Raw genomic sequence first — 23,275 nt, forward strand, 5'->3', positions numbered from 1 at the left:
AAGGATGGTCTTTACTGAAATGAGATGATCTTCTTCCTAACCTCCCTCCAGTCAGAGAGATAGTCCGTTACATCATCCAGTAGCTACACTAAACTTTCCTACAGTGAAGGCTGCTCAGCAGAAAATAATAAAGCTAAATACAATTGAATCATTCAAATGGAGCCAGAGTGGTGTTTACTGTCAGTCACTGTGTTGTTAGCCAACAGTAACCATAATCAGTTAAAACAAGTGCTGTATCCACACTAAACCCGCATCCTTCTGCAACTCAAAACAGCACAAGGCATAAGGCATCATAGATCTATGTGCAGGGAGTGCAGTAGTTAGCAGGTTAGTCCACTTTCAACAGATGATGATAGCGGGTGAAGGAAGGAATCGTTTTAGGTGCCCTAGTGCCAAGTTAAACAACTTGAAAGAGATATAATGAACAGTCTGCATTTAAATCCAACATACTGACATTGAAAACAAACACATTTAGCTTTATTCATACTGAATCTCATCAGCTCTACTGGAAATAAATAATCAGTCAATGTCAAGCAATGTCATGAGATGGATCAACACTCAGTGGAGCAGGTATTCAAGTGAAAGCCATGACTGTTCCTGTGGTCTAATTCTGCTATTTACTCTGTAATATATATTATGTGTCATGTCTGTGGATGTACAAGAGTACAACACAAAATACATGAAGGAAAATGGAAACTGAAGATGTGAGGAATAAGTTTAATGCTAATCTATGCATGTTGTTAGTATTTGCGTTGATGCATGGGTGTGTATGGGTGTATGTGTGTGTTTAAGCACTGTACAGTTGACTGTCACATATTAATATCCTGCTGTAATGGCAGCTTTTAAAAGCAGATACGTATCAGTGACAGAGGGAAAAAGGCGATCAGGAAGGTTGGAGGTGAGAAATAATGGTGAGTATATATTTGATATAATATATTTGACAGCCAATCATTCATGTTAACTCTAATCTAAAATAAATATTACAGCAACATTTCTGAAATTAACAAAATTGAGTTCTGGGCTCCTCAAGGATGCACAAAGGAAAGAGATAAATCACACTGACTGAAAAATGCTTAAAGATTTGTGAAAACAACTGCACTGAGCAGAAAGAGGAATTTTAAATAAAGAAAATGAAAAAATCATAATTAAACAATTAAATTATAATTTTGTTTGAACAATGCATATATCAGGTACAATTATGAAATCTATGAAATCGCCCTTTCACTGATTTTATATTAACCTTACATATCATAAGTAAGGGCTGATTATTTTAAATATGTTCACTTTATAACTGGTTGATAAGTTGCTATTTTTGCTCTTTAAATACCATTTTTATTAATAATTAAACAAACATTCATTTTGACCCCAAAACCATCCATCAACCTCATTTCTCATTCAATTTAGTTTTCAATAAGAATATTGGTACTTTTATTATATATATTTATAATCAAAATAAATGCTGAAATAATAATTGACAAGATTTATCACATAAAAATAAAAACAATAATAATTATAATAGTTATAATATCGCATAACAATTTGAGGTCAAATTAAAAATTAAATATGTTAAAATATGAGTTTTTCTTTTGTACTTCATCAACTTCTGTTCCATATTCCAGCACAAATCGTGTTTCCTTCTTTAGAAACTTAATATTAACCATCGGCTTTCTGGTTACGAATATTTGTAAAGTTTTCCAACTCATTTGCATCTAAAAGTACATTTTCTTGCATCAACTGTTGTGTCAAAACAAATTGATTCAGGTAGAAAAACTTATATCATACATGTTGATGAACTTCCAACATATAAAACTATGTGATTGATTCTAGCTGAAGATTAGCTAAGAGATGTTGTTTTTTCTCAAATGTTGGCTGAGGGGTAAAGTGGGACAAATGCTGTGGGGTAAAGCGAGACATGTAGCACAAGTTAAGTTTAGTCTTAAACATATTTTAGTGTAATATTACATTACATATGTTTTATTTTTAATGCCATAAACATTGTAGAAAAGCCATCATGCAAATAAACTACACCAGGGCCGACAACCTTGGGCCAAACACCCCTTACAGAGATGGAGAGTAAAGCCGCTGAGGTCATGCAAGGAAAGACGTCCTTAAGAAAAGCTGGAAGGGATAGAAATATTGAAAAGACAACCCTCAAAAGATTCATAAAGAAAAAAGAGAAAGGGGAAGACAGTAGCCTGGGGTGCAGTAGCTGAGGTTAAGAGAATATTCACAGATGAGATGGAGGAGGAGCTTGCCAAACACTTGAAACAACTAGCTGACCAGTTCCATGGCCTTGCTCCAGTTAAGTGCCGTGAACTGGCATTTGAATACACAGAGAAAAACAATATCCCTGTCCCTGCCAATTGGACAGAGAAACAATGTGCAGGTAAGCTAGGGTGTGCAAGAGATCACATGAATCATAATAATCATAAATGCGCTTAATTGACCTATTACAACATGTGTTGTTATGGTAGTTTTAAAGTGGAAAAAGTGAGTGGATCAATTTACCCCCTTGTTTTCTCTGGTCTGTCTCACTTTACCCCTAAGCTGGGGTAAAGTGAGACACAAGACCACTTTTTAAAAACAAGCATATTTTCACCGCCCTTTGTCCTGAAGACATTCTGATCATTTCCACTGCTAGAAACATCCTGAATTAATGAGAAATGTGTACATTTTACTGATATATAATTTAAGTTCGCCTACATTACCCCGCTCTCCCCTACCCGAGGGTGCAAACCCAGAACAACAAGAATCAAGAAAGTACAATTTCTTCAAAAATAGAGCAAAACTACAAAGTGCTATAACTCTGATATGATTGTGACTTACAACGGTAATTAGCATGAATCATCAGTCCAAAGGCTATTTGAATAAAATTATCCTGTGTTTAAAAGTACGTAAGTGGTATTAATATTATTCAAATTGAAATGTGTTTATGTTGGGCACAATGAAACAGGTCTGAAGAATTTAGGTTGAAAAGTTTTAAAATACAAATTATTCCTAACATCTGAGTACAAATGGCAGTAGGCACTTGCAAAGTCAGCGTTGGGATTATGAGGAGGTCTTGGGAAAAATGTTCTCTGGCCTCAAAAACTTTGAGAACCCCTGCTCTAATGAATCTGTTTCAGGGATTGTACACATTGATTTTTAGCCATTACATTTACAGTATCTATCTAAAATAAGACTTGGAGGATTTGCTTGAATATGCTGAACATGTGTGGTAGCAAAGTGTACTTCTTACACTATTCTGACTGCAGTAACTCCTAGGTGCTGTTCAAAAAGAGACATCCGCTGAGAGTGTAAAGCTATATTTATTGAGGTTAACAACTGTAGTGGAAAAATAACTAAGTGTGGGTGAAACCCATTTTTTTGTTGAAAAGTACGTTTTTGCATACCTGATTGATACTTTTATGAACTGAACTGTTTGTGACCTGAAACCTATATAACATGTCTAAATACTCTTATGACCTGAAACCTTTATGAACTATTTTATTAGTTATTTACTGACCAGAGAACCGAATTTATGTCTGCTCTATCTCCTAAGGAAACATAAGTAAATCCGATTTCTGTTTTTTGATTCCTTTCTCAAACTGTGCCTACAGAACCAGTCTGAACTGGCTAAGACACACAGCCTTAGTTCTCCGATATAAGATCCTTGCATTTGACTGTTCTCCATCTTCACTCTGAGATCTCTGTGACTCTCTATGTATGATCCGTTCTGCAGAAACCCCCTATAAAAAATACACGTAGATAAATTTGTGCTCCAGCCTCTTGTGTTTTCAGATTTCCATCACAAGGTGGCTGCTTCACTCTGAAAAAATGTGTCTGTACAATGTTTGTGAAAAACTGGGAACAGAGCAGTTTTGTGGTATTGGTGCCCTGCACTGATGCCACTGTCTAAGACCATTTGCCACATGAAAGGGCAGAGGCAGTGCACTGGGTCTCTAAAAACCAATGCCAGCTAAAAGCTAATACTTTTTCCTGCAACCTGTGTCTTTAGTTGACATAACAGCTGTCTCTCCTTTCAGGAGCTGCAGATCATGGAGGCCGAACTGAAATAAAATGGTAACCTAGAAACATCAATAATGGTGGGACACTACAAGAAGGTTCAGCTATACTATGGCCTTCTCAACCCAACTCAAGCATTTAGCATTTAGTTCAAAACACTAAAATAAAAGCCTTTGAGCCTCATTTGGTCTTAATGATTTCATCTTGAGGACGTGGGTTTATTTTACCTGCATGTCCCTCACTAATTCCAACCTGGGTTGTAGGTAACTTTTGACCTATGCAACTAGATGAGCTAGACTTGGATTATTTTTCTAATCTCAAAGAGAGGAATATACATTAAAAACAGCAGTATGTACGTCTTTTTGCAACCAAACCAGAAAATATAAAGAGGAGTGATGTAAAGCCTGCATGTGTTATATACCCCAATCAGGCAATGCTGACTTCCACCTCCGCCAAGGCAGTTAGGTTTTCGCCCCTGTTTGTTTGTTGACTTGCTTGCTTGTTTTTACATTTTTATCCATCATTGAAAATAATGAGGAAAAATAAATATTTTTTTCATTTTACAAATACATATTCAATGTGACTGGCCAACCCCCACAACAGAATAGCTTTATGTGCAGGGGATAATGCAAACTACAGTGGTTCTCTGAACCAAACTTATTCCAGAGAAAAGCTCTCTCTGATTCTCGGAAACAGTATTACTAGAAGAAATGGGAAGGGGCAGAGAAAATGAAAGTGATGATGCTAGGTAAGTGTTGCATAGCAGAAGCAGAGTGTTTCCCCTCAGTATATAAAAGACAGAAACGTCCTATGCTATTCCGACAATGTCAATGTGTGTAATGTTCATAGGGTCACTGGTGTTGATTAACTCTCATAGAATTAATACTTGACTCTGCAGTATTGTTGTTCAAACTCCTGAAATCAGAACATTTTATTTCAGTCACAGAAAAATTTAAAATCTGTTTTTGATACTTTGCCAATTATATCATTATGCAAACAAGAAAATATATGTCCTTAGATCTGTAAACAAAAAATCATGAAAGAGAGGGAATAGCAGTAGCTATATCTAACTTGCACAATGCCATGTATTTTTGTAACCAGGCTTCCGTACAGTCTGAGTGAGCTGACCTTTAACCTTAAATGCCTGTCTCCTCTTCCCACAGGACTACCAGACAGTAGATCCAGAAAATGCAAGTGCTTAAACGGTTATATCGGCCAGGTCAACGATAGGTTCATCCGGCAGATCAAGTAAGAGCCAGTCATACACCACCCAAACATCTTCTGCCAACAAATCGAGATTATTATGTGAGTAGATGAGCTGAATGATTTCACATTTATGTGCCATTCATTGGGTTCTCTTTAACACAACTAGTTCTTCTCTCACAGAAACATAGGAAAGCAGGAGAAATGCGTGAATCCACAGTCAAGATTCGGAAAATGTCTTCTCAAAAACAAAAATAAGTAAGTCCAGCTCGACTGTACAAACATCTGACAACATGACACAGTGTTGGGGCAGGACAGGCATCTCCCACAACACTGTGGCTGCTTCACATTCCAATTGCTTTTTAACTAACAGTTTCTTTTGTTGATTCAGGCATGAGAACAAGAGAGCTGCGATCATGACGACGACCTCCAGTCAAACAAATGCATGGAGCTCAACAAGACTCCTCCCCACAGACTCTGCTCCAACGACCATGTAACGGCACAGAAACCCTGTTGTTGTAATAGAAGCTTACCTTTGTCATGTTATCACTATAAGTGTTCAAATGTTCTCAGTGGCCAATCACCAGTTCATGTTCTCAACTTGTCTTCACCTGTATATATGAAGTAAATAATCTGTACATATATTTACAATAATAAAAAACACTGAATGGTCTACCTGTACTTGATGTTTTTTCATTACGCCAACCATAACACAAACTGAGTCTGTGATTATCTTCACCAGTCAATATATTACAATGAAATTACAGCAATGTAAAAGTCAGTAGTTGAGATAAAACCAGCTGTAATCATATGTGAGGTATATATGGTCAACACTACATATGGCCAAAAGTATTTGGACAAACTGGCTGCAGGGATTTGCTCCCACTCAGCATTCCTGACCATCCCTAGGGGTTTGTTTATTGTTGTGCAGGCCGGTCATCGTGTTCTCCTGCACCGAGGGACCATAAACCCATTTCTCCATGAGATATTTAGGTGGTAGTGGGTGGAGTGTCCTCAAGCTCTTAGTCAGACTCTAATATGGCTACTTTTGGTTTCAAAAACAAAGATGGTGCCAAATCGGGTGATGTCATGGTGGGTTGCCACTTGGCTAGAGCTCATTGTAGTGATCCCTGGAGGATCGTCAGTACTTTGCACATAGCTTTCATCTGGGGTCTTTTCTTTTCTCATAAAACATTTTGTTAGAATTAAACCTAGTTGTTTGCTTTATTTCAGGAAACTCACTGTGTTTGAGTCATGGTATTAATGTTTTTCAAAGTTGTATTTTTTTACCAGATGTCATTCTGAAAGTAATCTTTCAAATCTTCTAATGTTTTTCTCAAACTAAATGACTCTCACCAAGTGGACCAGACATCATCTAGTCCTCTACTTAAATAACTCATTACCAGATGTCAATCTGATATTTTTACAGCGTAACATTCCTTTATATGCTCTAAGTTTACATAAATTATACCCATAACCTTTCTTTAAATAAGCAGCATACACATCCTCAAAATATATTAAACTCATAGCTTTTTATTCAGTCGTTATATAAAAAAGTTAACCATCTTGTGAGCAAAACAGTATCAATACATCCCAAAATCATTACAGCTGATATCTTAATGTTCACAATAAAATATGAAGATCTGTTAAAAATGTATAAAAGAAAGAAAGGAAACATTTTATGCGTTAGAAATACTGTCAGAGTTTGTGATCCAGTTAAAGAAGCAACACACAAGCTTAAGCAGATAGTCAGTTATCCCTGTATTATCTTTTTCCTATATAAAGCACAGAACCAGCAGGTTGGAGATTGAAAACATCTCATCAACACCTTTTCATTAGTCTGTTAACTGACTTAATCCAAGTCATTTTCTGCAAGGTGCACAGTGTAATATTCTTGATCATCATACTGTTTGGCGTTAGAGATTAAAATGAATGTGGAAGTAATCCACTGCAGCACAGTTAAGGTTACTTGTGAGAAATCACTTCCCACTGCAGACTTTTATACATCGTTATTGGACACCTGGTCATTTCCAAACACTGCATGTAATACTGAGTTTTAGAAAACACCCTGTACAGTAGATGTGGTAGATGAGAACTTAAGTTTGACAAAAAATAATAACAGTTCAAATAAAGGTAACAGACAATAAGAGTATTGGAAATCTGCCACAGAGAATACTGGAGCAAGGAACTGCTGGAATGACTTGAATCTTACAAGGAAATACACTTTTGTGGTGAATCACTAAATGTGATTAAAATACCACTGAGCTCATTACCTTAGTTAAAAACCATCCACATGTGTGATTTGAATTGAACTTGCTGAAACCCTTCATCATACAGAAATTATCGAAATCATTGTACCTGGTTTGGTATCTGAAGAAGTAGCTCGTGTGTGTAGAATGTCCTGCTATGTGAGGCTGGTCCCAAACGCTTGTGTAAAAAAGCTTTTGCTAAAGAACAATGCTACATACATAGACCTGTAGTTCATGAAGACGCTCAGCCATTAGCCTTAGACATAGTATTTTTGCACAACTAGTGCAATGCCTTTATTTAAAACTGCCTGTGGAATGAGCTGTTGGTTTGGCCTGTGCTCCAGTATCTACTTCACACATACTCCTCGTTATTAGAGAGTCCTCCTCAAACAGACCTACTGTCACTTTTTGATTGTTTGTGTGCCGGACGTATTTTTTCAAACGTTGTGTTCATCCGACCTGATTCATGTGCAATATAGTTCATGATTTTCATTAAATGAAACTAAAATTGCTTCATTACTGCTGTAAATTATCTAAAGATGAAGATGATGATTCAATTCAGTCCTAAGACCGAAGGCACACTGCCCCACTGACTGATACAGAGCGAATCGTCGCCTTTTTATACACATTTTATTAATATTGAATGTATCATGTGTTAAAATCGTACACACTCAGCACTGCAATTCCTCAGACAATCTACAATACACAAACTAACTGTGAAGTTGATAAAAATGTATTTTTAGAAAAATATGTGTTTCACATACAGACAGACATTTGTGGAAGAAGATCGATATCATTTCCGATGGACTAATGTAGCTATAATTAGCTTAATTAGCTGCGAATAATACAAATCGGTTTCTGGCTACCTATCTTATAGAAAGGATACATTACTTCATAAACTTCTGAAAAAAAATGGAAGTTAAATGTGCCACTGTGGTGAAATTTGACTTTTGTCTCTTACAAAAGTTTAGATGAGTGACTGAAAACTTGGGAAACTGGAACTTCTATGTGAATTTGTGAAGCTGAAAAAAACCTTTAAGTTAAAAATAATGTAATTTAAAAAGAGCTCAATTCAAACCACACAGTCAGATAAACGGTTTTCACATTAAAATCTTTCAATGCAGACACAGTATTAAGTATTCTCTAGTGGTTAAATTTCACATTTCAGTGTTCAGCTTAAAAATTGAAATCATCTTGGCCTTTCATGTCATAATCACACATCTGCTAAAGTACAGTTTTTCATCAGAGGCAAAAGTGCCATAACAGAAACAAAGACTCAATAATTGCAATATGTATATTAATTGTATCTCTTATAAAACTAAACAGCTAAAGTCCCACAAAGATATAAAGCCCTTGTTTATGGGGGTTGATTATTCTAATTGCAAACTGTATATGCAGCAGTTTACTTTCATAATCAACAAAGCAGCATTTAGAACCAATATTAGGTTGGCCTGACATCCAAGGATGGTATAAACTTAATGGATGTTTAAAGGTCTACCGACACACTAAAGGCCGGCGCATGCTTCTGCGTTTTCAGAAGCCCGCAAGCGCAAGAGCCCTTCCGGGCCCCTTACGTGCTTACCTACCCCTTCTTACGTGCTTGCGTGCGTCGCCCATACGGCCCCTATACGGCAACGCCCCGCAAGCCTCAAGCAGCCCGCAAGGCTGTGATTGGTCTGCTAACTACATCCTTTCCGGAGACGCATTTCTGGTATCATGCCCCATGATACCGGCAGAAACCACGGAAGATTTAGAAGAACGAATATGGACCAAATCGAGGAGCGTTTGGCAGAAGAGATCGAAAGTATGACCACTTGTATAACCCGTCACTGACTGGCGGATTTGTCCGCCAGAAAAAGGCTCTGAGGAGCCGCCATGGCGATGTAAATAAACAGTCGACGACGACTGCCACACACAGAAAAAGGCGTCTCTAAAGGCCGACCCATGCTTCTGCAACTGCGTCGGCGGCGTTTCACGCAGCTGTGTCGCAGGACTCTTTGTCATTCATGCTTCCCCAACCTTCCCCAAGCGCTGCGCGTCTTATACAGCAATTCCCCGCCAGAACACTAGGCGGAGTAATGTTTTTTGTCGAAGACGACCTTAGAGACGCCTTCTTTCTTCTTCATCGATTGTTTATTTACATAGCTACTGTGGCTCCTCATAGCCTTTTTCTGGCGGACAAATCCGCCAGTCAGTGACGATACAAGCGATCATACTACCGGATCTCTTCTGCCAAGTGCTCTTCTATTTGGTCCATATTCATTCTTCTAAATCTTCCGTTGTTTCTGCCGGTATTATGGGACATGAAACCGGAAACGACTCCGGACGGGATGTAGTAGGCAGACCAATCACAAGCCTTGCGGGCTCCGTGAGGCTCACGGCACTTTGTTGTATAGTTAGAAAAATTGGGCGACGCACGTAAGCACGTAAGAAGAGATACATAAGCACGTAAGGGGCCCGGAAGGGCTCTTGCGCTTGCGGGCCCGTGAAAACGCAGAAGCATGCGCCAGCCTTAAGGCGAATTGCGTTGCATACGCGCACACGTTAGAGAAGCATAAATTAGAACGAGTCCTTCGACACAGCTGCGTGAAAAGCCGCAGACGCAGTTGCAGAAGCATGCACCGGCCTTGATCCTGATGCTTTTGATGGAGTCTAGGTAGCTTACTCATTGGGAAAAACTGTAGAATTATTGGTCTATTTTATTGTTAAGGCTGTTGTTTGCACATGTAAAAATGTATCCTTGTAAAAATTGTTTCTTGTCAGTTAATGGTTACTCATGAGCATTGGTTATTGATGAGATAAAAAATGCACATCTCTATTGTGAGAACATGTTTGGGATCTCAGTACGTGCTGTTCCATTACAGGTAGCTGTACAGGTTCCTGTAGCCTTCCATCCATCAGACCGTTGTGACCATGTGGTCTGGTTTAGTAACACTTGAATCTGCTATTTTGCAAAGTAGTAACATAGTGTGACGACATCCTGTCTGTCAGGATCCGGGGAGTGAAAAAAGGCTGAGATATACTGATTCAGGCAGTAGCTTAGCAACGTGGTGTCTGGACAGCAGATTCCCTCCTTCACTGCTGTCGAGCATCTTGGGAAGTGGAGTCCGCAGTAGCTTGTGCAGTTCCTGTAGCAGGGTCTTGAGACAGCAACTGCTTTGGTGGACGCAGGAACACCACCATCACCGTTATATTATCACTTGAGCCAGCTGCCTTAGCATGACTTACCAAATGTTGAGCGACTCTCTGTCCAATAATCTCCTCAGACTGTTTCTGCTGAGTGTCTCCTCCTTCAGGGTCACCAAGTTGCTGCAGTGCATCCAAGACCAGATCTGGGACAGCTGAAGGTTTGACTGTATCAAAGAAGCCATCACACGCCAGTAACACGTAGTCCTCATCACCGAACAGCTGGACCGTTGAGGAGTCGGCATCTCCAGACACATAAGGCTTCTGGTCAAAGTCACCTGGAGGAAAGGTATGAATGTGTGGTTAGTAGCTGCAGCTAAGTACAGAAGGAAATCATCAGGCGGATAGAGTCCAGACCTGAGGGTCTCTTTATCAAATCACAGGTAATTGTTGAACATGTCAGTTATGGTTATAGTTTTTTATTGGGCAATAAACTATGGACTTTTTAGATTAATTGTCAAATTAATTTGCTAAACTGCAGCTCTATAGCTGATAACAGTAGTAGTAACCTTTTAAAGTATTGTCTCATGCCAATACAATTTTTAGTCACAACCATGTTTAGTGTTCAGCTGTGTAAAACAATAATCTAAACCAGAGTCTTTAAAAAGAGAAATAGACCGTTATCCTCCACAAATCATCTTATTAACAAGTCTTTTTTATTTTATTTAGAAAAGATGTACAAAACAGGATACAGACCGATGAATATTGCAACCAAATGAATACCTTGCCCCTTAACCTTCAGTACAGTGCAGCCATAAGTGAGGATATTCTCTGCTTCACTGCAAAAAACTGATCACAGGTGTTGTAGACTTAATACAATCCTAATATATGGTTTCCTGGATATAATACTATATCGAACATGGGTTTGAAAAGTTTGTTTTCGTCCTGTAAGGACCCATTCAAATTCAAAACATTCTAGAAGCAGACTATCTGCAGTAGTTTGTCCAGCAGAGGGCACTCACTATCAGCGTGTGTGTCTTCGGGGGGCTGTCGTTGGTTACTGGTAAATGTCAATGAGCTCGGACACAAAAGGGCTACTCTTATGCAGTTCTTTCTATAACGATGTAAACCTAATCAAATTAAAGCTGAGACCTGGCAATTTGTATCCATTATCTTTTGTCAAACTGAATGTGCTGAAGCATTGAGCCAGAGGAACATAAAATGTGTACTTTTGTCCGAATACATATGGTCGGTACTGTTAGTTAGACTAATGTTGTGAACAAATAAACTAAATACCAAATGCCCCGCTAATACACAAGAGACAACGTGCAGTAAGGCTGAGAAAAACAAGGGTGGAGACCCTCTTTGTATCAGCACTAATTATAAGATCCTGCTGGTTGTGACTGACTTACCGATTGCTCTCGAAACGGCATAGGTGCCATTAACACGCCAGCATCCCATGAAGGTGACACAGCCGCCAAGATCCTCAATTCTTTGTTTCTCATCCTGGACAGCGGGGAAAATAAAAGACAGTTTACCATCGGATCACCTTTTCATGGGTTGGAAGTTATTGGAACAGGCATCAGTGATTATTTAATATTGACCTGTCCCAAGTTTGTCAACTAAGGCTTCAAAAGATTCATATTTTCATTTGTAATTAATTTATGATTTTTTGGGGGGATTAATCAAATAATTATTAAGTCATAATCTGCTGCAGAGATCACATGGTTTTGCTTTGGGCACATCGACAACTGTGTTTTCAACGAGAGATATAAGCTTTCTTTTTGTTGATTTTCGTATTTTTGCATCTGTCGCGTATTAGAAGCATCATCATCCCTCCCGCTCTTTCGCGGTGAATCCAGTGATGATCACCACCTCCAGAGATGCAGAGGATCTCCGGAGTTCAGCGCAGGTCTGAAAGTACCTTTATTATGGCTTCTCTTTGGCTGTTAATGTGCTGAATCTGATAACCAACTTGTCTGTTATGATAATGGTTGTTTCAAACATATTAAAAAATGGATTCAAATGCTTTACTGTGAGGTCACACACACCCACAAATTCCAGATAATCTCCTGAAATCAACCGGAGGGTCTGTATAAGAGAACATAAATCACGGAGTCAGAGTTATTCCAGAGTTCCTCCTTCCAGCCTCCAAGTAGAATGTTATAATGTCTAAATGAGTCATTGTGAGAGTACAGCAGATACAGATTCAGCCACGAGTGAATGGCCATGTTTGTGGCATTTCAAGGATACTGACAAAAACAAACAAAAACAATATAAATATTTAAGGATGAAAGAAAGGATCCATTTACGTAGAAAACAGAATGAGGTTAACTTGGAAAGAAAAGGTGATTCCAGATATGGGCCAACACCGGTGTCAATGTGCTGTAAACAACAACACTTGTTCTTCGCAACTGATTAATACGGAACTTCCTGCCTCTGCCTGCTTCACCACCCTTTACCTGAACACTCCAAATATATCTTAGTTGTTGTGGACCTGCTGCATTGTTCACGTATGAAAGCAAACCCACGGAGAAGGTCCGGGGGTCGGATTTATAAAAGAGTGCGTAGGATTCTTACTAAAAGTGTGCGTACGCACAAAAGCCGGAAATGGCTAATTCCGATTTATAAAACCGTGTGTACGCACACCTGAACGCTATGTTCACAGTCCACTTGGAAACATTCGTAGGTGGATCTGCCTCCAAATCCGCCCTCCACATGCCCACCGTCAACCATGATTGGTCAATGCAAAGCACGGCACGAACATTTAATGATGCCGCTGACCAATGGGTTTCCACCTTGAGTCCTGTCGGAGGCACGGCATCAAGCGATGTGAAGAGGAAGTGAAACTTTCTGACACTGACATTGAGGTGTTCGTTAGTGAGGGTGAAGAGCGATTTTATGGGACAGCAATGATGTCAGTAATAAAGAAAATACACTGATACCCGCTGCTGGGGATAACACAATGTGTGTGATCAGAAACCGCTGAACCCTCGCCTCCTCCCCGCCCTTCCATTCACATGCACACATCATGCAGAACCCCGCACCACTGTCAGGGCAGTATTTATTTGTTTAGAGCATCGGACTGACTCCCTCACATCTGTGGATCCTTGCCTCCACTCTGGGATATTATTTGGAAAGTGTCTTAATTTCTTAAGTGATCTCTGTGCTCCGTGCGCTCTGTGGCACGGTCACGTTCACTGCCGTGAAAAGAAGTACCGTACTGAAGATATTATAGAAGATATTATTAAAACTATTAATGACTCGGCTCTGTAACTCCACTGTTAAATAGAATATGAACGTAATTTGCTGTAAGTTGTTTTTATATATTTTTAAATTAAAAGGCTCGGGTGGAGCAGATATGTCGCACGAGCAAAACTAAGATGTTGGTTTTAATGTAAATGATGAAGTGGATCAATAATCTGCTTCAATTCAACACCTCATGTCTGCATCGCCACTTTCCCGTCTCCAAAACGTTGGTACGCATGGGTCAGAGTTTGCTTAGAAATACGCAAATTTTCCTGGCAAGTTCGTTTTTATAAATCCCAACTTTGGCGTGAGAAGTGGCGTACGCACGTTTCAGGGCCCGTTTTGTGCGTACGCAACGGTTATAAATCCGACCCCTGACCCGTGCAGACATTCTCCGAAGTGCCTTTCGGAAAACGTCTTTTGTGTGTTAGTGTGTGTGTGTGCTTGTGTGTGTAGGTGTGAGAGAGAGATGTATCCCTACTTCTCTCTCTGGTTTATGGGGTTCCATGAGTGTAACAGCTTCACCCTTTCGGACCAGCATTGCTTGAGAGTCTCCTAGCCAGGCCACAGTCAGCTCTTGACCTTGGATCAGCACCACCACGCCTGTAGTGCCGCTCCGCAGACGCTGAAAACACACAGGATATTTATCAGCCTGGGGTTCTCTGCAGCAATGCACACTGGGAAAAACAGCTGGAATTAGAATTTAATTTAAAAAAGAAATGTTAATTAAGGCAAATATGACATAAAAACTAGAAATTATCAAAGATCAATCCACATACAAAATCTAATTGCGTAATGGAATATGATTGGTCGTTAGAATCGTAAAAGGTAATTGGAAATTAAAAATAATTTCATCCAAAAGCCTTAAATATTGTGGTTCTATTTAGAATTTTAATTCGTGATCAACACAGAGTTGAAATGTGTGACTCAAATTGTACCTTAATTATCTAATTTGTTACAGTCACCAACAAAGGAAAATTCCCTCATTAACTACTTACCACTATACAGAGGGGTCAGTGAAGTGTTTGAGTTCACATAACAGTTAAAGGGCCCATATTGTGTAAAATACATTTTCTGGGCTTTAACTATCGGTATTTACTTGAAGGGGGTCAGTAGGGACCCTCAAAGTATGAAAACAGCCACTCCGTGGACTTTTTCACTCATTCCATTATAAGAAATATGTTATTGAAACGTCTCTTAATCGTACTTCCTCTCCCTTCTGATGTCATCATGGAATCGCACTCGTCTCTCAGTCCCACCAAGCCGGTACAAGTCCAGCCACACCAGCAGCATGAAGGCATGTTGTGTTTTTTCCAGATTTATTACGTCTGAAGAAGAGGTCGCCTTTGCTGAAACACTTTACCCCTGAAACTCCAAAGTGTTTTAAGGACTCAAACACCTCACACACCCCTCTATTGGCATAGTGGTGAGTAGGTAATGACAGAATTACATTTTTCAGTGAACTATCGATTAAAATGTGTCTATATCATAATAACTTTTAATTTTGTACTGCAGAGGAGATTATTCCAGTGGCACACTCACACTAGTGTTCAGGTCAGGTCAGGGGTAAGTACAAGCTGAAAGCAGAGTATTCAGGGTGTAATCAGTGCTACGTCAGTACCTCTCTCTTGGCTTTGTCTCTGAACATGTCATCTGTGCGTTTGAAGGCAGTTTTAAAGGCAGTGGCTGCGTCGCTCGGTAGCATTTCCTGTTTACTCAGGGCAACATGGAGGTGGGTTGCTGTGTAGGTGGCAGCGTCTACCCCTCCATGTCCATCAAAAACGGCGTAGTAGGCACGCTCCACTCCATCCTGGGCCATGGTGTGGAGAGAGAATGAGATACAGTGCCTTGCATAAGTATTCACCCCCTTTGGACTTTTCTACATTTTGTCATGGTATAACCACAGATTAAAATTTATTTCATCGGGAGTTTATGTAATGGACCAACACAAAATAGTGCATCATTTGGAAGTGGGGGGAAATATTACATGGATTTCACAATTATTTACAAATAAAAATTTGAAAAGTGTTGAGTGCATATGTATTCACCCCCTTTACTGTGAAACCCTAACAAAGATCTGGTGCGACCAATTGCATTCACAAGTCACATTTGCAAGTCACATAATTAGTAAATAGGGTCCACCTGTCTGCAATTTAATCTCAGTATAAATACACCTGTTCTGTGACGGATTCAGAGTTTGTTGGAGATCATTACTGAACAAACAGCATCATGAAGACCAAGGAGCTCACCAAACAGGTCAGGGATAAAGTTGTGGAGAAATATGAAGCAGGGTTAGGTTATAAAAAAATATCCAGAGATTTGAACATCTCTCTGAGCACCATAAAATCCATCATAAGAAAATGGAAAGAATATGGCACAACCGCAAACCTACCAAGAGGAGGCCGTCCACCCAAACTGAAGAGTCGGACAAGGAGAAAATGAATCAGAGAAGCAACCAGGAGGCCCATGGTTACTCTGGAGGAGTTGCAGAGATCCACAGCTGAGGTGGGAGAATCTGTCCACAGGACACCTATTAGTCGTCTACTCCACAAATCTGCCCTTTATGGAAGAGTGGCAAGAAGAAAGCCATTGTTGAAAGGGATCCATAAAAAATCCCGTTTGGAGTTTGCCAGAAGCCATGTGGGAGACACAGCAAACATGTGGAAGAAGGTGCCCTGGTCAGATGAGACCAAAATTGAACTTTTTGGCCTCAATGCAAAACGCTATGTGTGGCGAAAACCCAACACTGCCCATCACCCTGAGCACACCATCCCAACAGTGAAACATGGTGGTGGTAGCATCATGCTGTGGGGATGCTTCTCTTCAGCAGGTACAGGGAAACTGGTCAGAATAGAGGGAAAGATGGATTGAGCCAAATACAGGGAAATCCTTGAAGAAAATCTGATGCAGTCTGCAAAAGACTTGAGACTGGGGCGGAGGTTCATCTTCCAGCAGGACAATGACCCTAAACATACAGCCAGAGCTACAAAGGAATGGTTTGGATTAAAGAATGTTAATGTCTTAAAATGGCCCAGTCAAAGCCCAGACCTCAATCCAATAGAGAATCTATGGCAAGACTTGAAGATTGCGGTTCACAGACGGTCTCCATCCAATCTGACTGAGCTTCATCTTTTTTGCCAAGAAGAATGGACAAACCATTCCATCTCTAGATGTGCAAAGCTGGTAGAGACATACCCCAAAAGACTTGCAGCTGTAATTGCAGCGAATGGGGGTTCTACCAAGTATTGACACAGGGGGGTGAATACTTATGCACCCAACAGATGTCAACTTTTTTGTTCTCATTATTGTTTGTGTCACAATAACATTTATTTTGCACCTCCAAAGTACTATGCATGTTTTGTTGATCAAACGGGAAAAAGTTTATTTAAGTCTATTTGAATTCCAGTTAGTAACAGTACATAATGAGAAAAAGTCCAAGGGGGGTGAATACTTATGCAAGGCACTGTATATGTTTATTGTGAAAACGGACATCCCGTGAGCAAAGACTGTTGTTTGCACAAAACAGGTAGAACATTCTTTCCTTTTGCCAAGACCTCTGTCACCTGCCTCATCATGCTGTATGCTCGGGATGATGTCATGTGAGGTGGAATAAGTGATGGGAAAACTAAATCTAAAAACTGAAATAGATCAAATAATTGTATGTTTACAAATATTTGTTCATGTTTCTACATGTAGAAATCTTTTGGATCAATGTGTATGTGTATATTTAGACAAATTTGGATGAAAAAATCTTTTTTTAACTTAAGACAATTTCAATACATTTATCTTTTATCAAGATGTAATGACTTACATAACCTTTTACCTTAGACACCTTAATATATGAAGCATTTTTAGATATAATGCAAGGGATAGTCAGCAAAAATAAGGTACAGGTAGATCCTCTCTATTGTAAAGTTCAATCATAAAGCCATTTTATTTCTGTATTATTTAAGTTTTTCAATCACTAAATAACAGGCGAAAGAAGAAAAAGAAATCCAGTGACAAGAAATGCTTGGTGTTGCAGTCAAAGTCTTGTACCTGGATTCCGAAGAGCTGGTTGAACTCAGCTAAGGCCAAATGTTTGTCCTCCATCTTTCTCCTCGTGTTCTTGATGGCATGAACAGAGCAGGGATGGAACTGGGAAGGAGACGGGGAAGGCTTGGGGAAGTTTTGATGCCATGCCAGAGCTACATCAATCACCTTATTCAGGAAGAGGCGTTGGACTGCCTCTGACTGAAGTACTGACGATTAGATAAAACAGACATAAACAAGACATAAAACAGTCTCTGGGTTCTTACTTTGGGTTCTTACTTTTTGCTGTTGGTAAATACAGCACAATACATGACAGAAGATAGAGAATGAAAAAAAAACAGCTGTTCATAGCAGACATCCTGACTCATAGACTGTCTATGGGACATAGAGATTTTCACTAATGCTGCAGTTGTTCTCAGCAGACCGAAAAAGCAGGACATTGGCTGAAGAACACATTGGAGAATTCAACAGCTGAGGAGCTGATATATTTTGTGAGTGGGGACTAAAAGAATTCTACAAAAAATAATAAATTTTGCACTTATCTTGTCCAGCTGGACCCAATTATGACACAATCATTTAAAAGTTCATTGTGTTATATTTAGGTGAAAGGGATCTATTGGCAGAAATTGAATATTAACTAATTCTACTACTATTTAGCTGTTTTCTTCTTAATTGAAACTGGATAGACTGGATAATCTAAACGTCTTTTGAGTTTTTATGACAACTGAAGGCTGCAAATGGTTCTCTTCATGTTTGGAAGGGGAGGGTTGAGTTAGGAAAGCATTCAGCTGTATCATGCAACTTCACCACTAGATGTCACTAAATTCTACAAACTAAGCTTCAACAGCAGCAAAATGAGCAACTAGAACAGAGCTCAGAACAGAGTGCATACCTCCACCAAGGCTAATGCACCATCTGAACATATCAAAGCTGTGTATTCCATTAATTATTTAGACTTTTTGCAGCTTGATTATTTAGACTTAATTTGTCCTGCCACATTTTCATAGTAATTACATTTTTTACAGATCTCTTAATACATAAGAGATCTCTAACTTTGTGTTAAAATATAAAAAAAACATTTAAATCAAATTCCCCCCTTATGTAGAATGTTTCCTTGAGTCATGTCCCTCCACAAAAATAATGGGAAATCAAATGAGTACTTTTTGCGCAATCATAGTGACTAACAAACTAACACAGACAAAAAGAAAACTTCCTTGGTGAGGGTAATAAAATAAAACTCACAGACTGCTTTCTGTTCTTCTTCCTGGTTAGCCTCGGTTTCCTCTGGGCAGTGGAAACGTGAAGGGTCCTCCCGCAGCAGCTGAGAAAACGCTGCCTGGCACAGGAGGGCGCTGAGGACTGCAGGAGCACCCCTGAAATAACAAACACCAGGAGAGCACATATTGTGTCCTTTGTCAAGATATAAAGCCAAGTACACAACTGTACAGCCAGAGCTGACACATCAACATGAGTTTAGAGACGAACAAACAAAAACAAATGGAAAAAGCAGCACTAGGTCAAGACTCTCCATTGCAAGAATATGACTATGAATAGAGGGGGACTAATGATCTCAGACAACTTTCACACAAAGGCAGAGGTAATAATAAAAGCAAGGATGAGACCAGTTTTCTCTATTATCTTCAATATGAAAAGAAAAAAAATAGAAAAACAGTTATCCACTATGTTTTGCCATCATTTATGGTCAAGTTAGCTCCTCTGTTTATTTTAAGATGCCCAGAGATTCACAACCCTGAAAAAACAAAATTCCAAACCACCCAGTAGCCCTAGAACCCAGACAACAGCTAAGCCTGGTTGCAGTTTTACACTGTATCAGCAACTATTACTCCACCCTGTCAATAACACAGCCTGAATGAGCAGGGCAAGAACAGATCTGTCAGGAATGAGCAGAATGCAGACACACACACGATTGTACATCTATGCACAGAGATGTCTTTGCAAGTACACACACACACTACACTGACACAATATAATAATACTGAAAATACGATGGTGTGAAATCAAACTTCTTTTTAAACTCACAACTGTGCCTGTGATGTAAAAACTAGACTGTAAAGGGCTGTGAAAGGATGGAAAACTATTAAAGAGTTTTTGATAAACACATCAGTCTTCTCTACATCCAAAAGCCCTTTAATGTTAAAGTGATGGTTTTTGTCATTATGAAATAATAGTGTATATATATATTACTGTACTTAGACATGTTTCTTGCAGTAGTTTCCATTTGCTCCACAGAAACGGGAAAATAATGACATGAAGAAAAAAGGATGTAATTTCTCTCAATCGCTGCAGCATCTATGGATTTTAAAAGTTAAACTTCAATGGCAGAATTACTGTTTACATTCACATTGTGTTTTTCAGGCTATTCATAATTTCATCCATGCAGGTTACATGGAAGGGAGACTGCTAATCTTATGATTATTTAAATTCAGGTACATTTCAATGCCACCATTCCTTTTTTCACACTGAGCTTACTTAAGGCATATTTTAATGAGATATCTACCTAATTGTTGACATGCAGTCAATGAATTAAAAGGAAAATTAGGAAAACAAAAATGTATTATCCCACACACACAAAGGAGATAGACGTGGCTTTGTAATAAAATATGGCCAGTTATATAAATCAAACAAGGGATCAGAATCCAAGGCTGCAACAAGAGCAGTCAGTTATTTGGTCGACAGCCGGCGCTTGAGGTGCTGCTCCTGCTTCAAGTCATACCTGGCAGTCAGCAGCCTCAGGCCCAGCTCCAGGCTCTCTCCATGCAGCTCCTCCAGAGAGACTTTGCGACTCAGAGGGATGACAGGCAGCGGACTGTCTTCCTCCAGAGCAGCCGGGAACTCGTCCACAAACCTCCCCAAGAAAGACTGGGCCTCTTCCTCCATCTCGCTGACTTTGTCTGCAGCACGCGCTTGAATGAACAGGGGATCAGGGCTCGATGTTCACAAGTGGAAACTGTACGGCAGAGAAAAAGGCTTTAAATTACACCCTGACAGTGTGTGATGAGAAAATGATGTAGCATACAATTCACACACACATTTGTGAGATACATGCATGAATCAATGATAACATCATTATACATCATTGTAAAACATTGCCTTTGGTCATATTTTCAATGCCGCTGCACCTTGCACATTTGTATTTATTTTTTGTGTATTTTTGCCTTGTATTTTGATGTAACTGGCTACACCATGTCATTTTTTATAATCATATAGTTAAAACCTGTCCAAATGGCAGTAAAACGATTACGCCTGAAATGCTCCACCGAGTTGCTTTGAATTATTATCTTAACTTTTATTACAGAAATCAATATTTTGATTTGCAAAATGTTGCATAGTATTCTTCAGATATTTGACCTAATTACATGTTTATTGGCTTTATTAGTTTCTCATATAACCTAAAACATTTCAGGTTAAAAAGCCTTAAATTGTGATACCTGCATGTTTTATTTTCACAGACTGATTTAGCCTGACATGAGACCAGTCAGCACTGACGGTGGGATTCTGTTTCGTCATCCACCAGAAATTGTATTTCATCATCAATCTATTTCAATTAGATGCGTGTTTTGTGGTTTATCTTTAGAAATAGTTTTTTCCCCTAGTATAGTCAGTAGCACAATACTAGTATGTAGCAGTGAATGTAAAAAGTAAAGTTGTTTAGTAACACTGAGCAGAGACATGCACCAGGTTGTGTAACAAACTTTACCCACAAACAGCTCAACACAGTGCGACTACAGGCCCAACTCCATCTGCATCCGGCCGGATACTGCAGACTGGGAGTTGCCCCACTCACTCCCACAAAGATATTTAGTGAGTTACTGGGTTGAGCAACAGTTTTAGTTCTGAGAAACAATACAAATGCGTTGGAAAGATTTTGCAAACTGTGCTTGTAGTTAAACCAACTATGCAACGAGATATAAAAGCGAATATGTGATAAAAAGAAAGTTCAAGAACCGTACCACTACAATCTCATGTTAATGGAGCTGGAGATGGTGACCTGGAGCTTGACTAGAGAATACGTGCTAGCAACTACTTAATGTAACTTCACATATTAGCATTTTGTTTTCCTACACAAGTCGCAGTTTGACGTGTGGTAAATAAGTGTATATGGAAGTAACCATGGTACGAACCTAAGGTCTTCCGTAGTTCTAACGACGGGTGAAACACCAATAGTTAAACTGTAATAAATGTGTATCAACAACTCAACTATAGTCGTTACTGGTTGAGTTTGTTAAAAAATATATAATTTAAGCAACGAGCTGGCGGTGGTTACTTTATCTTAGCTGGGGCTAGCTGAGTTAGCACTTTCTGTAGTGTGGTGTTCCGCCCACAACACACACACATAGATACACACGCACACACGCACGCACACGCAAATAGATGGACCACAGTCTATGAGATGAACTGATCACGCGCACACGCTCGCATATACAAACCTGCACTGGTGAAGCTGATGGTAAAACACTAATGATAATATCACAACCTAGACTTCAGTCAATGTGGAGCGCTCTGCAGCAGACTCTACACCCCATTGGTCCACTCTCCTGTACGTCATCATACTTCCGTCTTCCGTCCTCTATATTTAAAGTGCCACACTCTTTACACCTATACGGTCAATGGATTACACATATTGCACAAGTCTGCACAAAGCACCTTTCTGCTGTTGATGACCACTTAAGACCTTTAAAGTTTTTTGTATTGTTTTTTGGGAGGGGATTTAGTCAGGCCTGTATAAGATTGCTGCAAAATATGACAATTTAAAATACATGTGATGCAATCCAATATCTCTATTAAATTATGATTACTTAAATACGGTTAAAGTTCTGACATGTATGCTTGAGGGCAACCTTCTTACTATGCCATCCCAATGTCCAACATGCTTAAAAACACTTTTATATCCAGCATTTATTCAACATTTTACTCCCCTGATAAAGACACTCAGTGCCTTCTCTCCACAGATTCAAAAGAGAATACTGAGACTACCTGTTCAACAGCTTGGAGAAATTTGGTTTCAGAACAACATGAATTCTATGACAACTTACTTCAAACCTCTCTCTCTTTTTATTTCTCTCTCGATTAAGACTGACCCACAGGTCAGCGTCGGTCAAATCACATTTTTGTATAGCCCATAATCACAAATCACAATTAGTCTCACTGGGCTAAACAAGGCGAGACCTCCTCTGCCCTTAATCCTCAGAAAGAGTGAGGAAATGCGACAGCATCATATATCTTTATACTCTGGTTTTGTCCAAGTCATGAGTAGTTCTGCACCACTAGTGTCGCCCAAAATCTTTGTTTAGGGAATGTTCTACAAAGAGCATTCTGCCTGATGGGGTGTTGATACCTTATTTAGTACTCCTCTTAGCACAATGCTGGATACAATATCCACATTTTGAAAT

At 39.3% G+C, this 23,275-nt stretch overlaps 1 protein-coding gene and 1 long non-coding RNA gene across 4 annotated transcripts; one reads left to right on the forward strand and one right to left on the reverse strand.

The window, feature by feature from the left end:
• Window positions 1-496: 496 nt before the first annotated feature.
• LOC128437687 (uncharacterized) lies at window positions 497-5,881 on the forward strand. The gene is made up of 3 exons (XR_008338253.1): window positions 497-5,310; window positions 5,392-5,466; window positions 5,600-5,881. It is a non-coding gene; the product is annotated as an uncharacterized LOC128437687 (long non-coding RNA).
• Window positions 5,882-9,977: 4,096 nt separating this feature from the next.
• ppm1f (protein phosphatase, Mg2+/Mn2+ dependent, 1F) lies at window positions 9,978-22,455 on the reverse strand. Of its 3 annotated transcripts, none has more exons than XM_053419864.1 (8): window positions 22,313-22,455; window positions 20,599-20,832; window positions 19,107-19,237; window positions 17,871-18,073; window positions 15,454-15,642; window positions 14,314-14,457; window positions 11,996-12,089; window positions 9,978-10,921 (listed from the first exon to the last, which is right to left on the reverse strand). In XM_053419864.1, the coding sequence occupies exons 2-8, from the start codon at window positions 20,760-20,762 to the stop codon at window positions 10,533-10,535; spliced, it is 1,314 nt and encodes a 437-aa protein (XP_053275839.1). In that variant the 5' UTR covers window positions 20,763-20,832; window positions 22,313-22,455; the 3' UTR covers window positions 9,978-10,532. The 3 variants fall into 3 exon arrangements, with proteins under 3 accessions (XP_053275839.1, XP_053275840.1, XP_053275841.1); XM_053419865.1 differs by lacking the exon at window positions 22,313-22,455 and adding an exon at window positions 22,007-22,262; XM_053419866.1 differs by lacking the exon at window positions 22,313-22,455 and adding an exon at window positions 21,836-21,971.
• Between the last annotated feature and the right edge of the window lie 820 nt (window positions 22,456-23,275).

The sequence above is a fragment of the Pleuronectes platessa genome, chromosome 4 (assembly GCF_947347685.1).
Source record: "Pleuronectes platessa chromosome 4, fPlePla1.1, whole genome shotgun sequence".
NCBI classification, from domain to species: Eukaryota; Metazoa; Chordata; class Actinopteri; order Pleuronectiformes; family Pleuronectidae; genus Pleuronectes; species Pleuronectes platessa.

Bases quoted from the DNA above. Each gene is read 5' to 3' on its own strand.
- ppm1f (XM_053419864.1), bottom strand. From the start codon at position 20,762: ATGGAGGAAGAGGCCCAGTCTTTCTTGGGGAGGTTTGTGGACGAGTTC. The intron at 19,238-20,598 runs GTATGACTTGAA...TTGTTATTTCAG, and splicing joins CTGAGGCTGCTGACTGCCAG to GGGTGCTCCTGCAGTCCTCA. The intron at 15,643-17,870 runs GTACAAGACTTT...ACCATGGCCCAG, and splicing joins ACCAGCTCTTCGGAATCCAG to GATGGAGTGGAGCGTGCCTA.